This window comes from Panthera pardus, unplaced genomic scaffold (genome assembly GCF_024362965.1).
Source record: "Panthera pardus isolate Hobbes unplaced genomic scaffold, ASM2436296v1 HiC_scaffold_11, whole genome shotgun sequence".
Classification (NCBI taxonomy): domain Eukaryota; kingdom Metazoa; phylum Chordata; class Mammalia; order Carnivora; family Felidae; genus Panthera; species Panthera pardus.
The window spans coordinates 84216809-84228449 of NW_026526666.1; the positions used below are offsets into that span (position 1 = coordinate 84216809).

Here is an 11641-nt window from a genome sequence, read left to right on the forward strand (position 1 = left end):
GAGGGCGCTCACTGCAGCAGCTGCAGCCGGAGCGTGGCCGGGGGCGGTGCAGGCACCGACTCTCACTCCTGTGACCCACCTGTGCCATCATCCTCGCGAGCTAGCTGAGGCCGCGAGGAGAGTTGGCGCTGTGGCCCTCCGAAGCTGCCCAGGGCCCGCCAGCACACAGTAGGTGCGCTCTGAACGCCCAGGGACCGGAGGCGTAAATGCCGACTGAACGCGAACGTATGAATGAACGGACGGACGCGTGAATGGAGGTGGGATGGAAGCAAGAAGTGGCAGACGAGGAGGAACGAGCGTCTCCCCCGCCCTCCCAGTCTCGGGCTGAGCGACGTGAAGCCGAGACCGGCTGGGGGCTCCCCTCCCCGCCGGCCCCTCCCGCCCGGCCGCCCCCCCCCCCCTCCCCGCGGCGCGCAGCCCGGCGGAGCCCGCGCCCAGCCAGAGCCCGCGTTGGAGCAGCGGCTCGCACCCAGCAGAGCGAGCCCAGGCAGCGCAGCCTTGGGAGGGGGCTTCCCCGGACCCCTCCCCCGGCCCGGGCCCCTGGAGCCCGACCTTCCGGGCAGGGAGGCGGAGTCCCCGGTGCAAAGTCCGGGGACCAGCAGCCGAGGACGCCAGGGTCCCGGAGCCAACAGGTGCGGGGCTTGGGGGATCCCCAGGCCCGGGGTGGGGGTTCCAAAGGACCCTCGGCGGGAGCCAAGAGTCTCGGGGCAAAACCTGGGTGCTGGGAGGCGGGGTCCCCAGTAGGCAGTGCCCTCCTCCCGGCAGGCTTCTGCAGAACCCTTAGCGCCCTCGCTCCCCCACCTACTCCCCGCAGCCTCCCACAGCACCCGAGGTGCAGGGAGGTCCCGCTGAGGGAGTGGGCTCGCCGGCGCTGGGAGGGGGTACGAAGGAGCCCCCCCTCGCCCTCCCCCCAGCGGTCACCGGGGCCCGGCAACCCTCCCACACACGTCCGGGGTCGTCCCTGCCCAGCCTTGGGAAGGAGGGGTCTGAGCGAAAGAGGAGGGGCGGGGAGCGAGGCCCGATTTATGAATGGAGAGAGCGGCCTGCGCGCCGGCCCAGCGACCCCTGGCGGCCGTCGGGGCGCATCGCGGCCCCGGGGGTCTGAGGGGCCTGGCCGCTGAGCCTGGGGCTCTTCTCTGGCTTCCAGGGAGGTGGTCGGTTCCTCCCTACACCTCTCCCGTGTGTGTGTGTGTGTGTGTGTGTGTGTGTGTGTGTGTGTGTTTCCTAGCCGGGAGGGTCCAGGTCTGGCGGGCGGGGGGGCGGGCCCTGGGTCTCTAACGCGTCCCTTGACCATTTTTTCAACCAAAAAATTCAGGCCTGTGAACTGACTCAGGAGAGAACATTTGCCATCGGGATGGCTTCCCCTCACAAATCTATGGTGTTTGGTGGATTCAGACAGACCTGGCATAGTAGCTTGGTGACCTTGAGCAAGGGGCTCAACCCCTCTGAGCTGCTTCTGCAAAGCAGGGTTCTCTAATGGTAGCCCCAGGTGACCCTGAAGCCGGCTCTCCCTGCCCCCCCCCCCCAGTGGGTAAAGCACTAGACATGCATTAGACCTCACTACGCCTCACCGTGGCCCTGTGAGGCAGGTGGTTATTACTCCTTTGGATAGATGGGGAAACCGAGGCTGAAAAGGGCGACGTAAGTTACCCAAGAGCAACTTGCATGGAATTGAGATGCGAGCCACATCTGTCTTTCTCCATCTATTTCGGGCTCACTGTAACCTAACAGCACTGTGAGAATTAAGAGGGAGCTTATATGCTAATTGCCTGGCACACTCCTAATGTTCTTTCTTCTTTCCTCCCCTCCTTCCTTCAGGAGGTTTGGGGCTGGGACCCCAGAGACCTAGGTGCAAGGGAAGTGGGCTGAGGCCAGGCCAGGGCTCCCCTCCCTCTGCAGAGCCCAGGATGCCCCTCGGCTGCAGCAGCTTCTGAGCTCATGGAGCCCTCAGCCACCCCAGGGGCCCAGATGGGGACCCCCACTGGTGGTGGGGAACCGTCACCGTCACCGTCACCGGTGCCTCCTGACTACGAAGACGAGTTCCTGCGCTATCTGTGGCGCGATTATCTGTACCCGAAGCAGTATGAGTGGGTCCTCATCGCTGCCTACGTGGCTGTGTTCCTTGTGGCCCTGGTGGGCAACACGCTAGGTAGGTGTTTAGGTTCCTGTGGTGCTGCGGATTTCCCTTGGGGACTGGAAGGGGTCCTGGGCCTCACTTCTCTCTCTCCCCCTCCCCTACCTTCCCTTGGCTGGGTAGTGTGGGGGATGGTTTGGGTAGCGTGGGGGGGGGTTTGGTGGGGGGAGAGACACTGGCTAGGATGGGCGTGGCTCTGCCCCTGGCTTCACCTCCTCCTCTTCTTCCCACCTCCCCACCTGCCCTGCAGTCTGCCTGGCCGTGTGGAGGAACCACCACATGAGGACGGTCACCAACTACTTCATTGTCAACCTGTCCCTGGCTGACGTGCTGGTGACAGCCATCTGCCTGCCAGCCAGCCTGCTGGTGGACATCACTGAGTCCTGGCTCTTTGGTCATGCCCTCTGCAAGGTCATACCCTATCTCCAGGTGAGCTCTGCCCGGGTGCTGCTCGTCACCCCTCTGTCATCCCAAGTCCAGAAACCACGGCCTTGCCTAGACCTCAGTGACCCTCAGACTTGCCTTTCAGACAGGACACGGTGGCTCGGTTCCCCTGCACTGTCATTCTCTATTATCAGCGGGGACAGGCCATGAGGCCTGACACTTGAGGACACAGACACAGCCCCACACACTCCCCCTGCAGAGATCCCTTCCTGGTCACACCCGCAGACCCCCCCCCCCCCACACACACACACAGCCACGTGTGGACACATGTACAGTCACCTCCAGGCGCCTGGGACACAGTGGAGGAAAGAGGCACAAGCCCGTGGTGACAGACGCAGATGCACGCTGAGCCTGTTCTTTGATTTCAAGGGGGCTGGTTTGCGGGGGTCGCTGGAAAGTATCCCCCCTCCCCTACCATCCCCGGCCAGGGCCTTCCCTCCCCCAGAGGTGGGAATCAGGATGTCCAGATGGGGTTGGTGGGGTGGAAAGAGGGCTGACCAGAGGCCAGAATGGCCCCTCAGCTGCACCCCTCGACCCTCTCCTCATACCCCAGAGGGCAGGGGGGTGCTCTCCTGGAGGCAGTGCCCACCTTCACCTCTGGCCTAGGCTTGTGTCTGCCTCCCAGGATGAGGCTCTTTCCTAATGGCCCGGGGAAGGGATGGCATCCTGGGCAGAGAGAAATGCCTCTCGGATTTCCATCGTTTTCAGGTCTTCTGCTCAATGGATTAACCCCGGCAACCCTGAGACTAAAGACAGGGTGGGGGGTGGGGGGAGCGGTGAGGACATTCACCTCAGGCAAATTATTTAACCTTTCTGTGCCTCAGTGTCGTCATCTGTGACACGGGGGTGCGAGTACACATCACGGGGTTGTGGTGAGGATAAAGAGAACAGTGGCACGGAGTAGTTTCCATGAGCGTAAGTTATTATTCATCATAGAGGAGCACCCAGTAGGGGCCAGGTCTCGACCTGGACGTTTTCCATCCATGATTTCATGGATTCTCATAAGAATCCCTCCAGGTGGCTGACATGGTCCCGTCCTGCAGATGAGGCTCAGGGAGGGTGAGTGATCTACCCACATGCGCCCAGCCAGTGAGTGGCACGGTCAGGACACGCACCACCCCTGGCTGCCTGGTATTTCGGGGCTCGGAGCCCCGTCCCTCACCCCGCGTCTGTGGGTGGCCCCCCAGAAGGCTGACATCCTGTCCCCATGGGGCAGGCCGTGTCTGTGTCAGTGGCAGTGCTGACTCTCAGCTTCATCGCCCTGGACCGCTGGTATGCCATCTGCCACCCGCTGTTGTTCAAGAGCACCGCCCGGCGTGCCCGTGGCTCCATCCTGGGTATCTGGGCTGTGTCACTGGCTGTCATGGTGCCCCAGGCCGCCGTCATGGAATGCCGCAGCGTGCTCCCCGAGCTAGCCAACCGCACCCGGCTCTTCTCGGTCTGTGATGAACACTGGGCAGGTAACGGCGGGAGCCTTGAGCAGGCATCGCTGAAGTGGGCACCTCTGGGGCACATACACCTAGGGCAGGTGTCTGTCCGTGTACTTCTGGGGTGGGCTCCCCCAGGGTGGGTGTCTCCCAAAAGGACACCCTGGAGTAGCCTTCTACCGGCTACCCTCCCAGGGTAGGTATAACCCCTTCATGGATGCCATAGAACGGCCACCTACCAGGGATACCTCCAGGGTGGGTACCTCCTCGAGTCTAGACATCTGCTAGGAGTCCCTCCAGAATGGACACCCCCAGGCCGGGCAGCTGCGGGGTCTCTCTGCCACGGTGTCTGTATCAGGCCCTGCCACTTGCTTGGGCTCCATGGCTCTAGTTGGGGGAGGGTGGCATTGCTAAGCACGACAAGCTGGACGCTCCCACAGTGGGTCCAGCCCTTTTATCTCTTGACCCCTACAGATGACCTCTATCCCAAGATCTACCACAGTTGCTTCTTCATTGTCACCTACCTGGCCCCGCTGGGCCTCATGGCCATGGCCTATTTCCAGATCTTCCGCAAGCTCTGGGGCCGCCAGGTGAGGCCCACGCTGGTGTCACTGTCCGGGCTGGGAGGGGAAGGGGGTACTGGTCTAAGGGAATAGACAGTCCTGTGCTTTCAGGACATGCCATCCTGGCTGCAACCAGAGAGAGGCAAGGCCTAGGGACATGGCAAGGTCAAGGCCAAAGTGCTAGTGCCTCCCCTGGAACTGGATAGTGACTAATATCAGTTTCAGTATCTAATAGCTAATCATTGTTCTAGTAGCAGGAATGTCTTCACAACCATCTCAACTGACCAACAGCAGGTTCTGTCTGGGGTGGAGTGTGGGGGAGAGAATTGCTCAGAAGTTCCTGGCACCAGCAGGACCAAGTTCTGGGTCCCGTGCTTGGGCAATGAGAGGATACAGACCAGAACGTGACCAGTCCGCAGTCTGCCAGCACTTACCCATCCACCCCTAACAGCTTCCCAGTCAGGATGGCGAGAGTCACTGTGCTCATCTAATGGATGAGAAAACTGAGGCTCAGAGAAGGAAAGCGAGTCGATCGAGGAAGGTCACGTAACTCGCGGGTGGCTGAGCTGGCCCTAGACCCCCAGTTTCCTGAGCTGTAGCCCCGCGCCCCTCTGGTGGGGGGTGATCTAGGTGTCCAGTGGTATGAGACTTCAAGGGTATCTATGGCTGCTCCGGGAGCCTGCAACCCTCGTAGGCTTCCGGGCACTGACCTAGGCAGGGACTGTGCTCTGAGGTCCAGACCATTCCGAGCTGCCCACCTGCTCACCCCTTGCCCAGGCCTCCCCACAGTCAGGCGCAGGCCAGGGGGAGGCACAACTCACCCCCCGCCCTTACCCCCACAACAGGAGCTGATGATCTAGAGTCTTCTGCCTCTCTGAGTTTCAGTTGCGTCATTTTTAACTAAGGGCCAGTGACACCTTCCCAGAAGGCACGTTGTGGGTGGGCTCACAATGAACTAATGGAAAGTGAAAGTGCATTGTTCACCCTCCAGTCCGGAGTGTCGGTCTTCGTCGTGAATATTAGGTTTCTTCGCATGGCGGCGAGAGCATTTGTTCCCTTTGCCCACCTGCACCCTGCCCCAGGGTCCGCCCCGGCGGGGGGTGGGGGTGCGGGACCCAGCAAAGGGGAAGGACTCTCCCCGGGAGCTCCGCCCACCGCCACCATGTCTGTGTGTGCTGGACAGATCCCTGGCACCACCTCGGCCCTGGTGAGGAACTGGAAGCGGCCCTCAGACCAGTCGGAGGACCAGGGACAGGGCCCCAGCACAGAGCCCCCGCCTCGGGCCCGGGCCTTCCTGGCCGAGGTGAAGCAGGTGCGAGCTCGCAGGAAGACGGCCAAGATGCTGATGGTGGTGCTGCTGGTGTTTGCCCTCTGCTACCTGCCCATCAGTGTCCTCAATGTCCTCAAGAGGTGAGAGCACAAGGGGGGGTGGGGGTGGGCCCGGAGGAAGGGGCTCTCTCTGCTTTGCCGGAAGACCGGCTCGGGCACTCACCCACGGTGTGGCCTTGGGGTGGGTCATCTCTCTTCTCCGAGCCTCCGAACCTCAAGTTCTCACCTGTATAACGTGAATAATAACAGTCCTGGCCTGCTAGGGCTATTGTGAAGATTCTTCCATCTAGTCACCCAGCCATCTGATCGCAGGGGCTGGGAACAGTGACCACAGGACAAAGTCCCTGCCCTCGTGGAGGCTACATCTAGCGGGAGAGAGAAATAAGTCTCTATTGTACTGGCAGGCAGTGAGACTACTATGAAGACAAATAAAATAGGGAAAGAGGATAGCGATGGTGACAGGAGTTGGTGCGCTTGTGTGTGTGTGTGTGTGTGTGTGTGTTTTAAGATATGATCTTTAAAAAAAAAAAAAAGCTCATCTGAGGAAATGACATCTGGCAGAGATCTGAAGGAAGGGAGAGACCGAGGGACGAGGCCCCACAGGCGTCTGGAGGGACAGGGCTCGAAGCGGAGGGAAGATGGGGCTTGGCACGTGAGGGGCCGCAGGGTGCAGGGAAGGAGGGCGGGCTGCTCGTCAGGAGCCGATCTCGGTAGAGTTTGTGCTTGGCGGCTTCCGGGCTGTGTGACCTTGGGCAAATCACTTTCCCTTTCTGAGCCTTGGTTTTCCTGTCTTTTAGATGAGGGTAGCGACTCCTGCCCCACCTGCACACATGCACACACATCTACCCCATTTCTGACTGTGGTCCCCTCGGCCCTAGGGTGTTTGGGATGTTCCGCCAAGCCAGTGACCGAGAGGCCGTCTACGCCTGCTTCACCTTCTCCCACTGGCTGGTCTATGCCAACAGCGCAGCCAATCCCATCATCTACAACTTCCTCAGTGGTGAGTGGGCTGGGGAGGCGGGGCGACCGAGGGTGGCAGCGGTGCCCAGGACAACAGGCTGCTAACCCCCAATCCAGGCTGAATAAAGGGATGGCCCCTGCTCCCTCCTGGGGATCGTCGTGAGCTTGCTCTGGGAACCCGCATCAGGAAAGACTCGGCCCTGCCCAGGAGCCCTGGTCTGAGTGGAAGGCGGGACTCACTCCCACCGGGGGCCCAGATCCAGTTGTACAGATTATGCAGACCAGTGAGGGGGTGGGAAAGGCAGGGGCTAGGCCAGCTCACCTCCACCCCCGCCTGGTGCCTGCACAGCGGGACCTCCAGTCAGCTGGTCTGGCCAACACAGGCTCCAGAAGGAGCCAGGCCTGTGGGAAGAGGTGCCGGGAGTGCCTGCCTGGGAGGGTGACTGTGTAACCGAGTCATCGGGGGAAGGGAGGGTCACCAGCAGAGACGGCCCAGGGCCAGGAAAGGGTTTCCCTATGCCCAGCTAGACAGGTACAGGTAGAGTGGCCAGAATACAGAGGGGTTTTCCCTGGATCCACCTGCCCCCAAGACCAGCCATCTTGTCCCCTCTGGAAGTCCCGGCGTCTCCACTCCCCCAGCCGTACCCCAGGCCACTCCCCTCTGCTGTCCTGCCCTCTGCACCCCTCGCTCGACCTCCCAGTCCCAGGATGGTAACACCTCCACCCTCGGACCCACCTGGGTTCAGCAGAAGAGTGGCTCACAAGACATCTGGCCCCAGAACTAGGCCTAACAAACTGGTCCAGATGGCTGTTCAAGCCTGGGCACAAGTAATCTTTGAGAAAAGGGTGAAAGGCTGAAGAAGGAGGGGCCAGGGGTCCGTACCACAACCCTCATTGAGATTGAAGAAGTATTCCCTGAGCTCAGAGGGGAGAACAGAAGAGATAAGGGCTGCGGCAGAGGCGGCAGCAGACTTCTTGCTGGGCATTTCCTGTCTGGGTTGCATTAACTGAGCACCTACTGTGTGCCCAGCCCTCCACTGGGGCCCCACAGAAGCATGGTCAAGGAGGCTTCTGCTCCGGACATAGTCTATTTCCCTGGTGTCCCTTGGCTGACCGAGGTGGCTGTGGTAGTCCCTCCTTCCCTACTCCGTCCTCCCCTTGAAGCGAAGGGCTCTGGAATGAGAACCAGGCCTGAACTCTGGCTGGGTGACCTCGGGCAAGTCTCTGCACCTCTATGCAGCCCCCCTGTGAGGTCAGGATAAAAGCTGCCAGCCTCTCAGGGTGCTGGGATGAGAGGGGGGCGGCGGGGGAGGCAGGGGTGCCCGGCACCGTGCTTTGCGCAGGCTGCTGCTGTTCTTTCCATCACCATGGGGCACAGGTAGGGAAAGCCTAGCCCCGGCTGGGGGGCCTGAGCCCCTCCACCTACTCACCAAGGAGGGCGGAGGTGGCCCCAGGCCCCCGAGCCAGACACCACGTTTTGAGCCCGGCTCAGAGCCAGAGCGCAGTCAAGGAATCAGATGAAAATTGCATTTCTCCTTGGGAACTGCTCCAGGGCCTCTGTCCTCACTCTCCCTGGCAGTGACGAGGTCGCCTTCGGGCTTTCTCCATCCCAGCTCAGCTCCGCCCTCCCGCTCCCTCACAGGCAGCTTGGCTGGAGCTGCGTGGGTGTCCCTGGGCCCAAGGCCCTTCCTGCTTCGTCCATCTCCTTATGGCTGTGTCTTCTGTCTCCAACCAAGGCAAATTCCGGGAGCAGTTTAAGGCCGCCTTCTCCTGCTGCCTGCCTGGCCTGGGTCCCTGCGGCTCTCCGAAGGCCCCCAGCCCCCGCTCCTCTGCCAGCCACAAGTCCTTTTCCTTGCACAGCCGGTGCTCCGTCTCCAAAGTCCCTGAGCACGTGGTGCTCACCAGTGTCACCACGGTGCTGCCCTGAGCGAGGGCTGCCCTGGTGGCGGCAGGGTGTGCAAGCCTTGGGCTTGCTCCTCTGGCTCCTGGGGGACCCACCTCCTCGTGGAGACTGCTGGATGCAGGGAGGAGGCTGGGGCTCCAGACCTGGTTTTCTGCCTGTTTAACTCTGGGCAAGTGACTTCCCTTCTCTGAACCCTGTCTCCTAAGCAGGATTGATGGGAGGATTAAGCATGCTCGAGAAAGCGGAAAGCCTTTTGTAGACTGGGAAGTGTCATGGATAGGATTATCATATTCCTCTCGAGTGGCTGTGCCCCACGGTACCATCCATCCCCATCGTCCTTCCGCAGCCTGGCCTTCCTCCCAAAGATCCCCCTCCCACCCAATCACAGGCCTTCCCTGGAGTCTGCTGTAAGGGTCCCGGCAGGCATTCCCATCTGGCCGAGTGGCTCCGGCTAAAGCCCAGTTGTTCTGAGGCCCGTGCGAACTAATCTGGGTCCATCCAGCCTTCTCCCAGCGGGAACAGAGCCCCGTCCTCACCAGGCGCCCGGTGCACACACCATAGACCGGACTCCGTTGGCTTTCTGGTGTGATAGAACACTCTCCATGTGGCCATTTGGCATGGAGGCCAGCAGCCTGAAGCAATTGTAATTAAAAGCCTGGCACTGAATGTTCCCTTTCCTTGTCATTGCACAAAATCTGTGCTGCCTAGGTGAGGAGAGAGAAGGTGGGGAAGCTTGGGGGAGGGGAGCAGACAGGCATTACTGGAATGCTAGTATCTGCTGACCGCTCCCACCCCCCACCCCCAACACACCGGATCCCAGAGGGGCTCCTAGCCAGGATTCGGAGCGCACGCGGTGCCGCCCCCTCAGGCGGTGCCAACCCTCCAGTGCCCAGGACCTGGATCCTTGACACATCTGTCTGCTTCTGGGCCTGGCGGCCTCTGGGAGGTAAGGGAGATGGCGGCAGCAGTGTGCGGGGCGGGGAGCGGTGGGCAGACAGCAGGGTTCACAGACTGATTTACTGTTACCTTCCCCTTCTTGGAAATCGGGCTCGCATTTACTTTCTCTGAACTCACAGGATAAAAAGAGAAAGCCGCAGACATGCTCCGTCTGCCACCAGGATGATTAGAGGGCTGCCAGAGGCCCCGATCCCCGTTGCCAGAGCAGGAAGTAGAGTGCGGTCTGAAGCACCGCTCTGCTGAGAGGGCGGGAGGCATCTGGCAGGGGCCGGCTCGGCCGTGCGCACCGCCGGCTCTGCTTAACTTGATTAATGGAGCTTCGGGCTCCCTCTGACCTCACCCGTCAAGAAATGGGGAGAAGGCACGGTCCTGCCAGGGGCCCAGCCCGGGAATGCTTTCGCACCCCTCCTCTTAGACATCACGCTTTCCAAGAGCAGGTGGAAGGTACGGCCTAAGTATGTCATCCACCCCTTGGATGACTCACCAACCTGGCGCTCGTGGCCATTTTCACAGATGTGCGGTCATTGCCAGGTGGGACGGGCTGCCCTCTCCTTCCGCACTCCCGCTGGCCTCAGGATCCAAAGCTGTGTGTGGAGTTTCGTGTAGCCGGGCTCGGAGGTCCAGTGGGCAGAGTGAGGTGTGAGGGCTGGACCCGAGCTCGGAACCACTTACCCACAGGGACCAACCCACGGGGACGAACCCAGGCCTGTGGCTCCTCGGCCCTGGCCTAGCACAAGGCTGACACTATGATTGGCACCATTCTAGAGGCAGGTTTCGGTAGACACTTGGCTCAGTGGGAGCAAAGAAACAACAGAAGCTTCCCCTAATGGCCTCATTTCTACTCTACCCTGCTGGCTGAACTCAGTCCCCTGGTGGGCCCGAGGCCTCCCTTTGGGGGGATTTGGATGAGCTGGAGAAAATTCAGAGGACCAGGATACCCAGGTGAGAGCTGCTGAAGCACCCGGGACCACCCAGCCCAGGGAAGGAAGGCCCGGGGAACACATGATGGCACGTTCCAGGTATCTAGAAGCTTGGCATGCAGAAAGGGGTGATACAGGTTCTGGGTGACCCAAGACAGAAAACCATAGTCATGGGTGGTGTTTTCAAGGTGGCAGGATTTGGAATCCCATCAGGAAGAAGTGCTGCTTGTCGAAAAGGAAGCTTGTTTCCTGGAAGGGCACTGAGCTGTCCCCGGAGGATGGCAAGCAGAGGCGGGACTCAGGGTGGGGCAACGGGGGATCTAGCCCCGGGTGGAGACTGGTCTGGTGCCAGGATTCTAGCACATGGCAGCCCAGGGGACAACAGGGCTGAACTGGCTGAGCCCGGCAAACCTACTGGGCTCACTGAGCTGCTTCCCCCAAGCACCCAGTGCAGGGACAAGAGCTTTCTTATCTTCATCACCCAAAGCAAAAGGATTATCACACTGGTGCCCGTGATAAAGTCCCCCAACAAACCAGAATGTCTGGTGTCTTAGCTTTTGATTGAAATTCTGTCAGATCACTACAGACATTTGGTGTAGACTGGTTATCATGCTGATCTAAGGATCTAGCTGGCAAGCACAGATGTCTGTGCTTAATAAAAATGGGGGGAAAGTTATGACTTAATAAATGCAGTTTGTCTGCAAGATAAAACTAAGGCTTGAGATAATGAAAAAGCCATGCTGTGAAAAGTTTAGGGCAGCTGCCCGTAGCCTACCACGCCAGCCCTAAAACTGTTATCAAACACAGCTGGCTTCTTGAAGTGAACCCGGCCAGTCCCTACATTTCAACTTCACCCTGGCAAATGGCACCAGCCCCACGTGGGCCATGTCCCCCCGAGACACTTCTTTCTGCATGGTGTGGCCTACGCTATGTACTTACATATGCGGTGAACGAGGCAGAGACGAGTGGCTGAATGGGCACGCACACGGGGGTGTGAACCGGAG

The 11641-nt window shown here is 60.3% G+C and overlaps 1 protein-coding gene across 1 annotated transcript; it reads left to right on the plus strand.

Annotated features, from left to right (window-relative positions):
• The first annotated feature begins 435 nt into the window (after nucleotides 1-435).
• HCRTR1 (hypocretin receptor 1) lies at nucleotides 436-9426 on the plus strand. Its single transcript, XM_019429907.2, has 8 exons — nucleotides 436-632; nucleotides 1819-2149; nucleotides 2385-2563; nucleotides 3795-4038; nucleotides 4480-4595; nucleotides 5752-5978; nucleotides 6776-6897; nucleotides 8594-9426. The coding sequence occupies exons 2-8, from the start codon at nucleotides 1939-1941 to the stop codon at nucleotides 8782-8784; spliced, it is 1290 nt and encodes a 429-aa protein (XP_019285452.1). The 5' UTR covers nucleotides 436-632; nucleotides 1819-1938; the 3' UTR covers nucleotides 8785-9426.
• The last annotated feature ends 2215 nt before the right edge of the window (nucleotides 9427-11641 follow it).